Source organism: Hippocampus bargibanti, linkage group LG06 (genome assembly GCF_051943395.1).
Source record: "Hippocampus bargibanti isolate YZ-2025 linkage group LG06, ASM5194339v1, whole genome shotgun sequence".
NCBI lineage: Eukaryota > Metazoa > Chordata > Actinopteri > Syngnathiformes > Syngnathidae > Hippocampus > Hippocampus bargibanti.
The window spans coordinates 9,423,068-9,442,925 of record NC_142739.1 but is presented as its reverse complement, the minus strand read 5'-3'; the positions used below and the strand labels follow the sequence as shown (position 1 = coordinate 9,442,925).

Below are 19,858 nucleotides of genomic sequence, written 5' to 3'. Positions count from 1 at the left end.
TACAGTACATAGCAGTCCATTTAATGTCTTCATAATAACAGACATCCATAATCCTTGACACAGGTCACGGAAGCATTTTTGTCTCAAAAAAATCTGCATAAATGATTGGCCTGCAGATGAGTCCAATAGTGATTAGCAGCTTTGTGGACCAATCATTGCAGCTGAGCCACTTTGAGGGGTGCGGTGCTGGCAAAGTCCAGGAAGAAGGGGCCTTCCTGTTTGGGCAGGAAGGTGGTGGGTACCACGTTGTAAACGCCTGCCGGGACCTGCTCACAATCCATATAGCAGAAGCCGCATCTGCCGGGGACGACATCGGACAACATGCATGCACGTGTTAAGATGACAAGCCTTAAACCAGCTTTAAAATGAGATCGACTAATTTTTTTTTGACACCGAAGTTGAAACGGCCACTTTAGACGTGGTGACCAAAAATCCCACCCCCCCCCCCCCCATTTTTGAGCATGAAAGTACCTGTAATCTCCACTGCTCCTCTTAGATGTAGAAGTCGCTCCGCCATCGGTGGTGGTTGACACGGTGACCATCTCGAAGCCAACGCTGTATTGCCTTAAAGTACACGTGATGACAATTATCGCATGCAATCCACATGAAGTTCTCGTATTGGCATGTCATTCCGCGGTGTTTTTCATTTATTTCAGGGGTCGGGAACCTTTTTGACTAAGAGAGCCATAAAAGTAAAATATTTCGAAATGTTTTTCAGTGAGAGCCACACGCACGCGCGCGCACATACAAACGCTCGCGTGCGCGCACACACACACGCGTGCGCGGCCACTTTTCAACAAAATATCAGAATGTATTATTTAAAATAACTTTGTGATAGTACTCACCGTTAACATGAATGGTTTTCCGTTCCTTGTGATTGGTCAAAATCCAGGCAAACGATCGGAATGAAACTCAATTTGCCGGTCCAGAGGCGAAGTTACTGCTAGCTAGCCTGCACACGGCTCATAAGCTTCCACACTTGCTATCTGCAATCTACTTCTCGCAGAAGTATGTTGATGCTAACGTTAACATCGGGCTTGTTAAAATGTCACTGACATTCGACTGTTTCATCGATGGTATTGTTTCATTGCAAATTAGAATCAGAACATTTTCTCTCCTCTAATGCTCCGGTGCATTCACGCTGAAGTGCACTAGTTGGGCGTTTACCTGTTTCAACATGACAGCCACTATCATCCAATCAAAATGGCGCTTTCGGCCATTCTAGGTCTGTGTCATCCAATCAAAATTGCGCTTTCCGCCAACTGCACCCGCAACGGGAAATGAACGGCGAAAAAAACGACAATATGTATTTAGTTTTATCGGCGAGCCATATGCAATCATCAAAAGAGTCATATATTGCTCACGAGCCATAGGTTCCCGACCCCTGATTTATTTCAACCAAAAACTTGAGCGTCTTGAATAGGAAGCCACAGGTCAACAAAACGAGGCTAGCGTGATGCAAAGGCACAATGCAAAACGCCATTGATGGGTCTAGTGCACAGCAAACATGTTTTGGTGCTTTCACTAATACATGAACACTGATGGTGGAGCAACACATTTAGATAGATACTCGTACTCGCGGTTTATATTTTCCAAAATTATTTTCCTGCGCTGAACATTCATTTGACTTTGCTTTGAATGTTGCAAAGGTTTCATTTTTTTTCCAGTTTTTTTTTCTTTTACATTTAACTCATTCACTGCCAGACGTGCAAAAATGTGTCCAATACTTCCATGGTTTTTGGTCATTTTCACTCAAATCCTAGGACCCACAGAGTATTGAGTTTTAGGACTACATAAACATTCAATGCAGCAGAAGAAACCTTAGACTCTCTTCTTTCATCAGGAAAATGAGTTAATTCCTAAATTATATGGGTCTGGAGTTATATGAGCTTGAAATGAGGGTGGCTGTCCAAAATACAATGCAATACATACATATTGGTTTATATCGCGCTTCAACAACAGCTGAAGCTGGAACAAAGCGCGAACCTGGAAAAAAGGGAAATGATGACCCCTTATGGAAGGGAAAACGCTGCCAGAGTTCTGCGCCGTGCTTTAATGGCAAGAAAAATCAAAACCAGAACAAATTCGGGAATGGCGCGCTACGTCATATTTTCAATTCTCAAATACATTTGTAAATGGCAGTGAATGAGTTAATTGTTGTTTTGTAACTTTGTGAAGCATAATGAATTACCTTGAATATTAAATATATGAAACATATTGATATGTTGGTGACTTACTTCATGGCAACCAAAAGTGAACCCATCGATCCAATAATTTTGAGGATCACGCTGTGTCTGGTTTGACGAGTTGCTAATGGGATTTGATGTGCCTCTCCTAATGTGGCATTGCACCCCCCCAAAAAAATGGTGCAGAGAATAGATGCTTGCCCAGCTGTCACGGGAAAATGACCCGTGAGACCCATTTGAAGCTTCATAAATCACATTTGCACGTTTGTCCACACGCAAAAATGTTGTAAATAAGTTGGAATTCCGTACTTGGCCACAAAAGAGACATCGAGAAGTTTTACGTGTTGGAAAATGTCACAAAAGCTGTGATTCTTGTTTGAGGATTTATGTCAGGGACGTCTTGTGTCAGGCGTAAAAATGAAAAATGCTATTCCGCCAGATGACATCGGTTCACAATTTACCTTCAACCATTTTCAAACACTGAAAAAGTAGTACCGCTTCTTGATGTTGTTATTTTGAAGGAAAATCACGAGAAAAAGACATCAAGTTAACCACATTTTTGGGATCATGTGCAAGTGATGGACATGTTCGAACTAAGTAAATCCAAAGGATCTAAAATATCATTGCACGGAAAAAAAGCCACAAACATTGCTTTTGTAAGTGCGCTTAAGGGCGCTGTGAAATGTATTGTCCACGCACGTGCGCGCGAACAAACAGACAAAAGTTGGATTATTTGGACGCTACGCGGGAGGGGGATTCAGCAACTTGATGTCGCTGTTCGCGTTCATGAGTTCACATCATACTTGAACACCCCGTGAAAATGTGTGAAACCTCAGCAAAGTGGTTCACGTTGCTCAGCAACGTCGTTGCTGCGATGTCGCACAAGGGAAAGACGTCGCGTGATTAACAAGAGGCAGGGAAGGTCCCCCAACTAGTCACAATGTCAACGTTCTTGCGGAGCAGATGGAATTTATGCCTGTGATGATTTTTGTTGTTGTTTTAAAGAAGCAGTTGGATGATGTTTGTCATCACTGCTAGCATCTATGCTAGTTTCCATTAGCCTGCCTTTGGCGTTTCGCAGCATATGTTAGCTTTAAGATAGTGTTACAGGTTGGAATATTTTCACATTCACACATATCAGGAACATATTTCTGCAAAGAAGCAATGTCACTCACATATTTTTTTAAATATGAATGTTAGCATGACTTAGCACTTTGGTACTGAGCGCCTTACTTAGTTGTACAGTGGTAACTTTACTTACAAATTTAATATGCTCTGGGAGAATTTTCTGTATTTGGAAATGTATGCAAGTCAAGACTCGTTTTGCACGTAATTACTCTAATTCGTTCCAAGCACCCCAAAATTCAGACATACTATATGTCTGGAACGTATCCCGCAAAGAAACAATGCCACTCAATTTTTTTTTTAAATATGAATGTTAGCATGACTTAGCACTTTGGTACTGAGTACTTGACTTAGTTGTACAGTGGTACCTCTAAATTAATATGTTCTGGGAGAAATTTCTGAATTAGAAAATTTTGTATGTAAATCAAGACACGTTTTGCATGTAACTACCCTAATCCATTCCAAGCCCCACAAAATTCAGACATACTGTATGTCTGGAACGTATCCTCACAAAGAAACAATGCCAACGTTTTTTTTAAATATGAATGTTAGCGTGAGGTAGCACTTTGGTACTGAGTACTTTACTTAGTTGTACAGTGGTACATGTAGTTACAAAATTAATGTCGAGAAGAAATTTCTCAACTCGAAAATTTTGTAAGTCGAGTCACATTTTGCATGTAATTGCCCTAATCCGTTCCAAGCCCCTTAAAATTCATACATAGTGTATGTCTGGAACATATCCCCACAAAGAAACAATGCCACTCTTTTTTTTTTAAATATGAATGATAGCATTACTTAGCACTGTGGTACTGAGTACCTTACTTAGTTGTACAGTGTAGTATGTTCCGGGAGAAATTTCTGAACTAGAAAATTCTGTAAGTCAAAATACGTTTTGCATGTAATTGCCCTAATTCGTTCCCAGCACCCCAAAATTCAGACATACTGTATGTCCGGAACATATCCCCACAAAGAAACAATGCCACTCATAAATATTTAAAATATGAATGTTAGCATTACTTAGCACTTTGGTACTGAGTACTTGACTTAGTTGTACAGTGGTACCTCTACTTACAAAATTAATTCTTCTTGGAGAAATTTCTGAATTTTAAATTTTGTATGTAAGTCAAGACATGTTTTGCATGTAATTACTCTAATCCGTTCCAAGCACCCCAAAATTCAGACACACTAGATGTCTGGAACGTATCCCGCAAAGTAACAATGCCACTCCAAAAAAATTAAAATATGAATGTTAGCATGACTTTACTTAGTTGTACAGTGGTACCTCTACTTACAAAATTAATGTCCAGAAAAAATTTCGGAACAAGAAAATGTTACAAGTCAAGTCACGTTTTGCATGTAATTGCGCTAATCCGTTCCAAGACCTCCAAAATTCAGACATCAATGATTTTTAAAGCATAAAAATGCATTAAAACGTGTAACAAATATGTGTTACAATTACATCATTCTGCAATAAATGGAATTTGTACATAATGTAAAAAAGAGCGGCAAGAATAAACATGGTCATTTGACTTAAGCCCATTCTAGTTTTGTTCATCCTCAAAAGTGATTTTGCCTGGCAATTTTTTTTAAATACCTGCGCCAAGGATGTTTGCTTTTGTCGGCGGGTGTAGCTCACTGACCTGGAACCTCGCAGTTCTACGAGCAGTGGACCGGCTCGCTCCAGCTGCAGTTGGTAGACTGGATTGTTCTTGTACGAGTCCTTATAATTGCCGCAACCACCGGCACTCATGCCTTTCCACTGGCCGTTAATCTGAGCCCCACAGCAAGTAGTCAACACAAACAAGCACACAAAAATGACACACAAACATACCCAGGAGCACCAAAACCACAAAAAAAGAAAGAGATGTTCTCCAAAATGCACATGTTTGCGTTTCATCTTGGCTTACCCTTTTGGTGTGCGTGAAAGGATTTGGGATTTTGGAGAAGTTGAATTTGCAACCAGAGTAAACCTGCAGAAACGGGCCACAAAAGACAAGAACTCATTTCTGTTTGGCTTCGGACTCACAATTAGTGTAGCATTATTTGTAGCATATCAACACGCTTTTTTTGCTGACTGTATATTGGAGTCTCCACTTAGTATTTTTGAATCATACTTTTCATCCATGATTTTATTTCTTTTACACTGCAGGAAACATTTTCTTTTCTACACTCGGGACTCCACATCCGCAGGTGAAGCCGCTTGCCTTGTGGCAAGTGGTCACAAAAGCCGGATTTTGCTGTTGGACAGTATGCGGCTGGATGAGGCGTTTTCATGTTTATTATGTTTGTTAAAGTCATTATAAGTGCCTTGCACGCTGGGTCCGAGAGGACAGTAATTTCATCTGTGCTGTATGTCATGCATATTTGACAATAAAGCTGACTTTGACTTTGTAGCAGACACACACATTTCACCATGACGTCCCTGATCCACTGGTGAAAAGGAAACTTTGATCCTCTCACTTTCATCTAGAACTGCTTCGTACGACAAAGAGGGTGCAGAAAGTTCTTTGGATTGAATGACTGTTGGTGTCTTTGTGTTTTATTTAGTTTATTTTTGTTGTTTTGACTTCAAGATGGTGCTACGAGAGTGTCTGACCTTCCAGCAGCTCCTGTATTTTGTTTTTTTACTTCTTCCTTTCATCACTTTGCTGCTGTGAAATGTAAATTCCTCCAGTGTGGGGCTAATAGAGGATAATCTAATGGAATCTAATCTAATCTACCTTTAGCGCTGCAGTATGCTTAACTGTGAAAAAAAAACATGATTTTGATCCCTTAAATGTGTGCGTGTGTGTGTATGCATCACCTGACCCCCCCCCCCCCCATCCGGCAATATGGGCATAATGATCATTTTGATTGCTATTAGCAAGAAATGTGATATTTTTTTGGGCAGGGTATCATGATCGCAGCTATAAATAGCTATTAAAGACGAAATAATAAAAAAAAAAATCAATTTAATTTGGTGAGATTAAAAAAAGCAGTCTTGGTATTACAACTTGGAATGAAATTTTTGGGAATTAAATCAGAAAAACAACAAGAATAAAGAAAGGTCTTCTGCAGCAAAACAAACGCCATTAGGCAAGGACTATTTTTGTCCCATTTCGGATCAAATCAGGTCTGTAACAACAAATATAAACTCCGCCGATGACTTTGGGCAATACCGGAGAGACTTCTTCTGAAAAACAATTGCCACCTGGACAACTCCAGAAGAGATGACGTTGTCACAAATCCCTGTGGAGATTTCTCGTTATTATCTTACATAAGGCTGCATTCACACTTTCGATTGGTTTTCCGCACAAAAACAAATCCATCAAGTGGAGGTCGAAACTTCATCTGAAGGTGACAAATTATTCGCTTTCGGGCAAGCAACACCAGAAAATGTGTCGATACGGTGCGACGACCTCTTGACGGCGAGAAAGCATGAACGGGCGAGGCCTCCTACCCTCAGCGTGTAGTTGATGGTGTTCTGCTTCTCATACTGCGACACCACCAGCGTGAAGGTGTGCGACCCGCCGCCGGTCAGACGGATCTTGGTCAGGTAGTGGGGGCTGTTGATCCGAATTCCGTCGATGTAAGGAGGTGGCTCGGCTGCAGCGGGCATAACAGGTGTCATTTGTGTCTGATTGAGAGGAGCCGCACCGCACACTTTATTTGGTGCAGCGATCACTTCCTCTTGACTGTGATGTCATACGTTCGTATTTTGAAATGGGTCTTGGATTGTTATCCCTTCTGATTTCATCAGAGTGGATCGACAACCAATAAAAACGTTTTTTAGCTTCTACATACATAAATATAAACATGACAAAGTAAAAAGTAAAACCGTTAAAACGTTAAAACATCAAAACACTAAGACACTAACACACTAAGACATTAAGACATTAAGATATTAAGATACAGTAAAGTCTCGTTAAATCGATAGTCTCGGGAGTCCGAAAAATATCGATATAACCGGGACTATCGATATATCCGACCCTGCGCGCATGTAATTATCTCCTTGCGTTCATAGAAATAGTATCGTAATAAGCGGTACTATCGATATAACGAGACTTTACTGTATTAAGATATTTAAATATTTAAATATTTAAATATTTAAATAATCAAATATTTAAATATTTAACGATTTAAATATTTACATATTTGCAAAAAAAATAAATAAATAAAAACATAAAAAATAAAAATTTAACATTGAACATTTCACATGTTAAATTTCAATTATAAATTTTACAATTTGAATTTAAATTTTAAAATCCAAAAATAAAAAACAAATTAAACATTACTAGTTCCATCCATCCATCTTCTGCCGCTTATTCGAAGTCGGGTTGCAGGGGCAGCAGCTTCAATAGGGAAGCCCAGACTTCCCTCTCACCACAAAGTCACCTCTTCGAGCTCGTCCTGGCGGATCCCGAGGCGTTCCCAGGCCAGCTGGGAGACATAGTCTCTCCAGCGTGTCCTGGGTCGTCCCTGGGTTCTCCTGCCAGTGGGGCATGCTCGGAACCCCTCACCAGGGAGGCGTCCTGGGGGCATCCTAATCAGATGGCCGACCCACTTCATCTGACTCCTCTCAATGTGGAGGAGAAGCGGCTCGACTTTGAGCCCCTCTCGGATGACCAAGCTTCTCACCTTATCTCTAAGGGAGAGCCCAGACACCCTACGGAGAAAGCTAATTTCGGCCGCTTGCATCCGGGATCTCGTTCTTTCGGACACAACCCATAGCTTGTGACCATAAATGAGGGTTGGGATGTAGATCGACCGGTAGATTGAGAGCCTTGCTTTTTGGCTCAGCTCCTTCTTCACCACGACAAATCGGTACAAAGTCTGCAACACAGCAGACGCCGCACCGATCCGCCTGTCGACCTCTCGCTCACTCACACCCTCGTACGTGAACAAGACTCCCAGATATTTAAACTCCTCCACTTGGGGCAAAATCTCCTCCCTGACCCGGAGAGGGCACTCCACCCTTTTCCGACTGAGAACCATTGTCTCAGATTTGGAGGTGCTGATTCTCATCCCAGCCGCTTCACATTCAGCTGCGAAACGCTCGTGAGAGAGTAGGAGAGCTCCGCTTGAAGGCCCCAACAATACCACATCATCTGCAAAAAGCAGAGATGCTATACTGAGGCCATCAAAACGGATCCCTTCAACGCTTCGGCTGCGTCTAGAAATTCTGTCCATAAAGGTTATGAACAGAATCGGTGACAAAGGGCATTCTACTAATTTTTAACTAAAATAGAAATTGAAATAGAAATATATCAGAAATTGAAACAGAAAGTGAAACAATAATGTTAACAGCGTCACATTGAGGTGCTATTCATTTGATATGCGCCGTGGTTTATCAATCTTCTTCGTATTATGTCATAATGGTGCACAATGTGACACCTCAGAATTCTTGATTGTGTCTTTTTTTGGGTCCTTTCGATTGTTCACCCATCTGGTTGAACTTTTTGTTACAATGTCAATTCAAAAAAACAACTGTGTGTGGAAAAAAAATATTGTGATCCAAAAAAATATAAAAATGATGTTGGCGATAATGTGGACAAATAATGACAAAAATAATAAGGAAGAATATCACACCTGGATAGTAAACCTTCTTGCCGTCTGTCTTGTAAACAACCAATGTGATGAATTCTCGGTTCTGCGCAAAGTCCTCCTGCATCAAGAAAAAATAAAATTAAATCATAAAAAAAAAATCCACATTTTATGAAGCTTTCTGTGTGAGACCAAATCCTTGTCAGTCTTTGACTCTGTCCGACCTTGTCAGTGATATGCCTGGAAAGCAGCACCCACACAGCAGCGCCCCCTGATGGACACTGGACCTCCAGCTTATACTGCGGGTTGTTGGCTAAACTGTAGACATCCTTGACCGGGCCCTGCTTTCCATCCCAGCTGCTGCATTTCACACAGAAAGCACAAGACGCACTTTGAGCTTATTTGAAGACATCGCTTCAGAGTTTACAAAGCAAAACCTGTGGATGCAGGTGGATTCTTTGAACAAGGACGGGTTCCAGCTCAGGTAAATGACATCATAATATTGACACAAGTCCTCCCAAGCGATCCAAAACACACCTGAAGAGACAAAAATAAATACATCTTGGGGTTTGAGAGATACCTGTGTACCTGTTGTTGTGTCATGAGTTGGTCTGGGAACTCAGTGAGTTCAACCCTTGCGGATTTAAATGTCCTCCCCGGTCAAAGTACCATTATCAAACTTCCGCGCCGTCTTGGGGTCAAAGTTGAGGTATTTGAGAAGCTCGGGGGTCCAGTTGTTCTCATCTCGCTCGCTGTAGCGGCCTTTCCACCGCAAGTGGCTCCAAGGGTTCTTCAGCTGAAGGAAGCGCATGTTCTACGAGAGGTGGCAACAGGTCAGTAGGAGGAGGAGGAGGAGGAGGACTCTGGTGCCGGTTTTGCGGAGGCTAACCTTGTATTCCCTGATGTCGAGGACCGCATAGGCGTGAGTTGGCACCAAGCCCCACTGCTCCCCTTCCTCTTCTGTCATCACACCGGTTGCCGTGGTGATTAGGACATCACCTCTGTGGAACCTGCAGATGCAAAGGCACCAAATTACGATTGAGTTACATCTCAAAACATTTTAACAGCCTTGTCTTCTATGGATTGGATAGCACAAATATTCATTGTTTACAGTACATATAATATTTAGTAACTTAACAATGGTACATTTGACACACTTTCCGAATTATTTATAGTAATTACTATTTCGTAGTTGTAGGAATAATTTTGAGAGAGAAAAAAATGAAAAAAAAATACAATTAAAAATTTAAAGAATGTATTTTTCATTTATTTAAAAAAATTAAAATTTTCAATGTCCACTTCAGAAAGCCTTCAATAGTCCCACAATGGGGAAATTTGCAATCTACAGCAGCTAAATTTAAAGGACAACTGACACCACTTTTTTGTTTCCTAACTGACATAATAAAAATGTTTTATAGCATATAAAATGCCCAAAACAGGCAGCATGATATTTCAAATGCAAAACACCAATAAAAATGACTTAAAGTGTCTAAAAACTACTTCAAATTGAACCCGAAAGTGGCCAGTTTCAGAAGGTCCCGCCCCCTTGTTCGTGGTGTCACGCCAAGACGTCTTGCCTTGCTCGAGAATTAAAACAATGGCAACCGATTCGGAGAAGATGCTTTCTTGTTACTCACCCACTTATGAATATGATTGAAATAGTTCTGAAGAGGAAAGCATACATGTTTGCAATCGATTAAAGAAGTCCTTCCGTATCATTTTGAGGCGTATGGACTCCAATGTAGCTCCCAGAAAATGCACAAGATGGCGCACAAGCTCCGTTGGAAATGGGCTGATTTGACTGCTGGGAATTTGTGTCAACTAGTGTGAAATAGTAGTCTTGGTGCAATACACAACGATTCACCATCGCATTATTTATGTGTTTTCCTTCTAATCTCGCCATCAACACGGATCAACACGAAGTTTTCAGACCAAACAAAGTACCGCAAAATGCATTGTGTGTCCTTTCTCGGTCAGGGGCGTTCCTTCCGTGACGTGACGTCAGGAATCGTCACCAACTCAAAAACAAGACTTCCTGAATATTTAGCGCAAGTCTTAAAATGTAAAATATAGCTGTAGTAGAATTATTTAGTAGTGTGTGCTTGTGCAGCATCCTCTGCATGCACATGTGTGGATGTAAGTGCATGTATGTAGGTACGGTCATCACTTTGACTTCTCAATTAACTCATTCTCTGCCATTCCCGAATTTATTTGGGAATGGCGGCGTCAAGCGGCATTCCTGGATTTGTTCGGGTTTCGTTTTTTTCTTGCGGGGCGAGTCAGACCTCCTGCAATGCTTTTCCCCTCCACAACGAGGCAGCGTTTGCCTCTTATCCATGTTAGTGCTTTGTTCCATCTTCAGTTGTTGTTAAAGCGCTATATAAATGAATTTGTATGTATTGTATTGTATTTTGTACAGCCTCCCTCATTTCAAGCTCAGATAACGCCAGATGCATATAATTTGGGAATTAACTATTTTTTTTCTGAGGAAAGACGAGAGTCTAAGATTTCTTGCGCTACATTAAATGTTTATGTCGTCCTAAAAGTCAATATTCTGTGGGTCCATTTGTGTGGCAATTTGAGTAAAAATGCCAAAAACCCTGGCACTGGAGTGGACACATTTTTGCATATCGTCTGGCAGTGAATGAGTTAATTGACAACAATTGCGTTACTGGTAAGCCACACTAGGAATCTTTTTGAAGACATTTCACTTGAACTGTGCTCAAAGACTTCAGGTGACTTCACCTCTGGAAGAGCATGCGGAAAGTGTCGTCCTTGCTGAACGACTGATTGTCCGAATGCATGGCGATGCGCTCAGGGATCCAGCCGGTGAGCGCGTGGAGATCGATGTTCTGAGGGAAGGGAGGAAAGAAAAAAAAAAGAACATGAGAAATACATGAAGAGGCCAACACGTAGAAAGCATAACGGCGCCTGCCTACCGAATTGGATCCGGGGAAGTTGTACCCTCCCATCACCTTCATGTAAGCCTTCTCGATGAGTGACACCCATAGCTCATTTCTGTTGCTGGAGTACGAGCACAGCAACTCGCCGTTGCGGTCCACGGGAAGAAAGTCGTCGATGATCACCTGCGTGAGAAGACGCGACACACTTGTCCGATTCTGTATTTCTCTTGATTCCTCGCAAGGCTTTTACCTTCCTGGGGACGCCGTTGATGTGCAGCTTGACCATGTACTTCCCGCAGGGGTTGTACTCTGGCTCCCCTCGTCGGTTCTGAGGATAGATGATGCTGAAACACATCAGCATCACATGTCGAGTGTGTGACTGGTTTTATCTTGGTACTTTATTAGCCACATGCTGTCCAAAGTGAGGAATTATTATTTTGTTGATTACTCGATTAATCTGATTTGAAAAAAATAACGATAAAAAATGTTTGAATTCTCATCCCCTGAAAGCGAAAAGTTTAATTCGACAATTTTAACTCTTTTACTGCCATTCCCGAATTTATTTGGGAATTAAAAATGACGTGAAGCGCCAGTCCTGAATTTGTTGAGGTTTTAGTTTTTCTTGCGAATGGTTCCCGATAAAGTGCTGGTCAGACCTCTGGCAATGTTTGTTCCCTTCAACTAAGGGGCAGCATTTGCCTTTTGTACAGCCGCCCCCACTTGCACCTCATATTACTCTTGAACTAATAAATAAGATTTTTTTTTTCTGAGGAAAGACGAGAATCTAAGATTTCTTGCGCTACATTAAATGTTTATGTAGTCCTAAAAGTCAATATTCTATGGGTCCTGCAATTTGAGTGAAAATGACAAAAACCCTGGCACTGGAGTGGACACATTTTTGCACATCGTCTGGCAGTGAATGAGTTAATTAATCGCACCAGCTGCTCGCGATCAAAATGGCTGCCACACGCTTTTCACTAAGAGCTAGTTCTTTATTTTATTTTTAGTATGTGTATTTGAGCATCAAATTAAAAGAAATATGAAAACAAAAATTCAGGGTCATTCAACCGACCTGGTGATGAGTTTCTTGTTGTAGCGTCTCTCGTAGGCGGCACTGATGGCGAGCGAAGCCACGAAGGAACAATCGGACACCACCGTCTGTGCATCAAAACAACAATCGTGTTCATCTAAAAGCAAAGTTGAACGAGGGCGAACGAGAGGGGGTGGAAGTGTCACCATCGCACACCTGTTTGATGCTGAAGCTGGACACAGACATGATCATGGTGGGACTGGTACAGATCTCATCGGGTCGGACCCAGCGGGAGAAGATGACTTTCTGCTTGGGCGACAGAGCCAAAGTGCCTGATTTGTCCCTGGTGGGGAGGAAAATAAAGACAAAAGACATTCCAAACATCTAACAAGAGGGTGGATGCTGGACCCTGTCGAAAACTCACGAGAAAGGCACGGGAAAGGCGAAACGCTCTTTGAGGTCCACGCTCATGAAGGGAACGTAGGCGATGCCATTGATTGTCGACGTGCTCCTATGAAAGCGCCAGGATGTGACGGGCAGAAACGTGTCCAAGAACGACAAATGAGAAGAATATGAGGAACACGAATCAAGGAGGAAAACTTGAAAAGTAGATATCGAGGACTACAAAAAGAACCAGACGTGAAGACAAGTTGAAGAAGATAAGGGGCCAAATGACCTGAGGACCTCGATCTCATCAGACGAGTATCGCTGACCGTGTGGTTCACTGGACTGGACCGCCCTCATGGGCTGAGGTTGCGGGCGGTCATTGAGAGAAAAGTCAGGACCCAGCGGGAAAAACTGGCGGGCGGGTCCCGATGAGCTGGACTTCACCCCCGACGGTCCCGCCCTGTCCTGAGTCTGCGAAGGACCAGATTTGGCCTGTATTTGCTTGAGACCTTCCGCCCTGAGGGACACCACTTGACTTTACTCACATCACATCGATGACGACTGGAAACATTGCATACTTTCAGGCGGCAGAATGTTCACAATCACTTTTTTAAAATGCTCTACTCAAACCAACCTGTCCAAAGCTTGATGGGCCAACTGCTTGAGCTTGGTCTGCATACCCTGGTCAGACGTTTCGTTGGACTGCCAATACGTAAAGAGACAGGCGGAGCCGAGCATAAATACCACATACCAAAGAATATGAGAAGACACATGCAGATGAATACAGGGATGCATCTGGGAAATTAAAAATGGGGGCTAGTTGCCCCCCCTTGTGTCTGAAAAGGGGCCAACTTCTAAAATGGATGGGGTCCGATTTAACTAGATTGCCAAAGTATACAAAACTGATCGAAATAAACCAAAATACATTCATTGGAGCATATTTCTAAATTGATGCAAAGGTTTCTTCAGCCGTTATCTGTACTTCTTTTAAGGTGTTGGACGTTTCGCTTCTTATCCAAGATGCTTCGTCAGCGAACTAAAGTCCTTTGCTGGTAGTTTCAGCCCTATATATATATATACAGTAAAGTCTCGTTATATCGATATTGGTTATATCGATAGTACCGCTTATTACGATATTATTTTCGTTTCCCTTGCACATTTCTAGTCTTTTTATGTATAATTAGTACCGTTTAGTACGATACCCGGTTGTTACGATAATCCGGTTATTACGGTGCTCCTTTTCATCCCCCGCCGGCCATTTTTGTTGTTTACATCGATATATCCGTCGCGCCATTGGTCAACTTGGTCACGTGTCTTGTTACGTGAGCCGCCATCGGTCGCGCCATTGGTCGACTTGGTCACATGAGCCGCCATCGGTCGCGCTATTGGTCGACTTGGCCGTGTGATTTTGTCACGTGACACGCCATCCGTCGCGCCATTGGTCAACTTGGTCACGTGTCTTGGTTACGTGTCACGCCATCAGTCGCGCCATTGGTCGACTTGGTCAGGTGACTTGGTTACGTGCCCAGCACTCGTGTAGCAGAGCCATTTTCATTTTCAGACGCTAGCTCGTGTGTAGCAGACGAGATTGAAGTGTTTGTGTTAAAAGGTAAAAATGGGAAGCAGATGAAGATTGATGACTTTTTTAAATTGTATACATAATACAGTAAGATGTAAGCGTTGCAGTTTCCCTGTTGTGTTATGTACATGCCCACTGTACTGTATAGGAATGCAATCGTTTTTTGCAACAATGTTTCTTGTTTTGTCTGCTGAAGCGCGATGATTTTGAAAATTATTAACATTCCATACTGTGTATTAAAGGACAGCCGATGTCACTTTTTATTCAAATGCAAATAAAAATGACTTCACGCCAAGACGTCTTGCATTGCTTGTGAATCCAAACAATGGCTTCAGATTCGGATAATATGCTTTCTTGTTACACATCCAGTTATGAATATGTTTCAAATACACTGTAGTTCTGAAGATTAAAGCATACATGTTTACAATCATTAAAGAATTATATGTGCCATTTTGAGGCAACATTGGAACAAAAAAGGGAGCTAATGGCCAGCTCCGTTTCTTATATGGCGCTTGGCTGCCCTCTTTTGGCGGCTTTTGTTTAATGCAGTTCGGCGCAGGATCGGATATATCGATAGTCCCGGTTATATCGATATTTTTTCGGACTCCCTTGAGTATCGATATAACGAGACTTTACTGTATATCCCTACTGTCCAGACGTGGCGGTGCCAGACTCTACTATCAGAATCAGAATCAGAATCAGAATCATCTTTATTGCCAAGTATGTAGAACACACAAGGAATTTGTTTCCGGTAGAACACGCTGCACTAGTATCGTTGTCAAAAAAACTGCTAAGTGGCACTATACAGTTCCATTTTGGCTACTGTTGAAAGAGTTCAAAGAGTTAATGGCTTGGGGGAAGAAGCTGTTTAAATGTCTGCTGGATTTGGTGCGCATGGATCGGTAGCGCCTGCTTGAGGGGAGTAGCTGGAAAAGGTGGTGGGCAGGGTGCGGAGGGTCCAGTAGGATTTTCCGCGCCCTAGTTTGGATTCTTGCAGTGTGCAAGTCCTCGAGAGTGGGTAGGGCGGTGCCAATGATTTTTTCCGCCGTCCTAACTGTCCGTTGAAGTCGGACTTTGTCCATTTTTGTGGCGGCCCCGAACCAAACGGTGATGGAAGAACACAGGATGGATTCGATGACAGCCGTGTAGAAATGTGGCAGGCCATGCTTCTTTAGCAGCCTCAGGAAGTACATTCTCTGTTGGGCCTTTTTCAGGATAGAGTTGGTGTTGACCTCCCACTTCATGTCCTGGGAGACTGTGATTCCCAGGAACTTGAAGGTCTCAACGGTTGACACCAGGCAGTTGGATAGTGTGAGGGGTAGCTGTGGTGATGGATGTTTCCTGAAGTCCACCATCATCTCAACTGTCTTGAGCGTGTTCAGCTCCAGGTTGTGACGGCTGCACCAGAGCTCCAGCTGCTCCACTTGTTGTCGGTACGCAGACTCGTCGCCGTCTTTGATGAGACCGATGACCGTGGTGTCGTCTGCGAACTTTATGAATTTGACAGCTGGGTGCGTTGAGGTGCAGTCGTTCGTGTAGAGAGAGAAGAGCAATGGAGAGAGGACGCGACTATGATTGGTCCCTACTCTCAGGTTGTAGTATAATCATATTAGTGGGCCTCAATCGGCAGTACATATGCACCTAAAAGCTAGCAACCACTCATTTGACGACAATGAGGTTAAAATCTTAGCGAAAGAAAATAGATGGTTTGAAAGGGGAGTAAAAGAAGCTATTTTCATAAAACAGCAAAATCCTTCACTAAATCGGAATGGTAGGGTGACTTTCAATTTGGATCGTTCGTATAACAGACTTCTTAGGCAACATAGGCTTAGTTATGCTGATGAGGTGATACCAGAGCAAATGGGGCAATAAGGCCAGTCGTGGACCTCATACTCAGTCAGGACAATAGAAGTAATCAGTCAGGACAAGAAGAAGAAGAAATCAGTGTAGTCGCAGGGAGTAATCATAGCAGGGACCAATCATAGCAGAGTACGGCACCACCACGTCTGGACAGTAGGGATATATATATAGGGTCAAAACTACCAGCAAAAGACTTTAGTTCGCTGACGAAGCGTCTTGGATAAGAAGCGAAACGTCTGACACCTTCAAAGAAGTACAGATGACGGCTGAAGAAACCTTTTCATCGATGGACCACTCCTGTACGACTGAGAGCTTACATAGACATATTTCTAAATTGCAACGAAAAACCATTATTTGACTAAAATCTATTTTTCTAATATCTCAACAATTTTAATTCAAGTCAAAAAATGTATTAATACATAAAACAAACATTTTAAATTTTCTTTAGTTACTACATAAAGTTGCGCCAGTGGCTGTCAAAACGCGTAAATGGCGCGGCCCAGATGCAGCCCTGTGAAAATGAGGTAGACGCGCAAAAGAAGAAAAGGCCACGATGGAAGAACGTTTAACAACGTGCTGGAGAGAACCTTTAGAAGGGGACGTGTTTGCTGACCGTTTTGATGCAAAGCTCGACAGCCTGAGTGTAGAGTTCCACGGCTTCGTCGTCATTTCCCTTGCCATCTTCCTCGAAGGCTTGCGTGACCAAGAAGTGGGCACGCTCCAGGTCGAGCTGATGACGGGACTTGAGGGGGTCGCTCTTCTGCGCCTCCACTGCGCTCACTTGGCGGGGAACAGGGTAGAGAATTTTAGGATTGGGGAACGAGGGGGGGAAGGGGGAATAATACAAGCATATTTCCACTCTTTGATAATATTATCCTTTTTTTTCAATTTTTTGTTCACCGAGATTTTTTTTTTTTTTTTTTTTTTTTTTTTTTCCAAAAAACACTCCAGAGTTAAAAAAAAATTGATTTTGGACATTTTTTATTTTTTCAATAAAAAAAATCCAAAGAGTAAAAAATGATTTTGGACCATGTTTCTTTTTCAGAGAAAAAAAAACTCCAAAGAGTTAAAAAAAAAAGATTTTGGACCATTTTTCATTTTCAGTAAAAAAAAAAAAAGGAAAGAGACAGAGTAAGTAAGTACGTACATACTGTAAGTAAGAAAATAAAGAAATTAATAGAAATGGTAAATGACTACTTTACTTAAAAAAAAGACAATGTAAGGAAATAAATATATAAAAAATAGAAAAATAAAAATGGTAAATGACTTCTTTATTTTAACCGTAACAAACATAAATAATATAAATAGTTACATTAAAATGAAAATGCTTTTATTTCGAGAACCCCCCAGTGTCAGAATTAATCGCTGGAAAAGTTGACTGCGACGAAAGAAATATGTCATCCACCCAGTTTTCATAACACCGTTCTCTCTCTCTCTCACACACACACACACACACACACACACACACACACACACACACACACACACACACACACACACACACACACACACACACACACACACACACACACACACACACACACAAAGAGCGTGTAAGAAAAGTCATGGAAAAACTAACTCAGACATCGACTGTGCATACACTTCCTTATGGGCAAGTCTGACAGGAACATTCACATGAAAATAACATGCTTGAAAGCATCATTGGGATACAAAAATATCACATGAATAATTTACAAATAAAAAAAGGCAGGAAATGTGAATCTTTCAACCAAAATTTGTCCATAAACCTCCACACAAACGAGAGCTTTTCACTCTGTGTCACCACGTGTGTGTTCTTGTGGATGATGTGCAAGCATGACAAGTGTGAGGCGAGCAAGCGGAGAGAACGAAAGTGTGTGGGGTGCATGAGAGGCGTCTACGACACAGAGAGAAACAGTACGTGTGAAGCATGTCAACGGTGAAACGTAAAACGGAGACTGGCAAGCAGTGAAGGGGAGTGAGTGGGAGCGTGCAAGGGAGGTTTGTGTGCACCAGGCAAGCGGTTAGAGAGGAAGCTTTGCGAGTGGAGCAGGTGGACACGTACAAAGAGTTTGCAAGCAGAGTGAGTGTGCGCGAGACTGGTTCACGAATGGAGTGAGTAGGTGCAGGCGAAGCAGACAACAGGGGGGGGGGGAGAGTGGCTGCCTTTACAGCACCTCCTGTATTTTGTTTTTCTACTTCCTTCTTTCCTTTCCTCACTTTGCTGTTGTCAAATGTAAACAATCTGCACTGAGAGACTAATAAAGGTTAATCCAATTCAATCCAAAAATGACACCAGTAGTGGCGTTGGTTTTTGAAAGGCAGACAAGAGGGGAAAAAGTTTGTGAGTAGCATACATATTAAGTCTCACGATTTGGTTGGGAGACTACCGATTTTGACCACGATACTCACTTTACAAAGCAACTATTGACACAACACAGACAGATCATTTGTAAGGTGAGACAAAATAAAATGTAAAAAACAAAAAACATTTTAATTGAATTTATTAAAAAACAATGAATGCATTTTTGTGTTTTATTTACTTCTAATTTACACTTTTGCAACACTCACATAATTTTATTACGCACCACAGAGTCGCGAGTGCGAAACTCTCCCAATTTATGATTTCTAAAACTTAACATGTACGGAGTAGAGCGAGTGAGTGTTGATAATTATTATGCTTGCTAGTGTATTAACGAGCTCGTAAGTGTGTTGAGTGTGGTTTTGGTGGTCTTACACGCATTGTGGAGGGTCTGTACTCGATCCAGATACTCGTTGACTTTATCCTGGATTCCGTCAAGCTTGGAGCCCGCCATGCCGGCGTAGATGAGGGCCTGGGCGGCCTCCTGAAACGAACAAGTCACGCTCCTCAAACATCGAAGTGCTAAAGTCATCCGCGTACACCAACTGTCGCTCACAGATTACAGACGAATAAGTAGTTGACATTCGACCCTCGCACTCACTTTATAGTAAAACACAGCTTCGTTGTATTTGCCATTCTGGTCGTAGGTGACAGCCGTTTTGGCAAATTTGATCGCGTCGATCTCCAACGCTATGCTGTCCATTCTCAGCACAAAGTGTTGGCCAGGGGAATGGAAAACACGGTTAATTTATTTGACAAGGATAGCAGGTAACTTCAGGGAGGCGGACGCAAGACGGCGACATGTTGGCGTTCATGTAAAACTACGGTCACTGATTTTAAGACCAACGCTGCTAGGTTGAAGTCAAAATTGACAGACGGATGTTTGCCGGGTCAAAAAAAAAAAAAAACATGCGCGTTACTTCC

General features: G+C 42.2%; 1 protein-coding gene across 1 annotated transcript; it reads right to left on the bottom strand.

The window, feature by feature from the left end:
* capn7 (calpain 7) lies at positions 1-19,850 on the bottom strand. The gene is made up of 21 exons (XM_088997781.1): positions 19,536-19,850; positions 19,310-19,418; positions 17,207-17,373; positions 13,789-13,856; positions 13,444-13,671; positions 13,192-13,278; positions 12,984-13,110; positions 12,810-12,895; positions 11,988-12,081; positions 11,774-11,920; positions 11,580-11,686; positions 9,724-9,844; positions 9,504-9,648; positions 9,272-9,371; positions 9,059-9,194; positions 8,880-8,955; positions 6,751-6,896; positions 5,219-5,281; positions 4,952-5,082; positions 472-564; positions 1-297 (listed from the first exon to the last, which is right to left on the bottom strand). The coding sequence occupies exons 1-21, from the start codon at positions 19,635-19,637 to the stop codon at positions 153-155; spliced, it is 2,478 nt and encodes an 825-aa protein (XP_088853907.1). The 5' UTR covers positions 19,638-19,850; the 3' UTR covers positions 1-152.
* Positions 19,851-19,858: the final 8 nt, after the last annotated feature.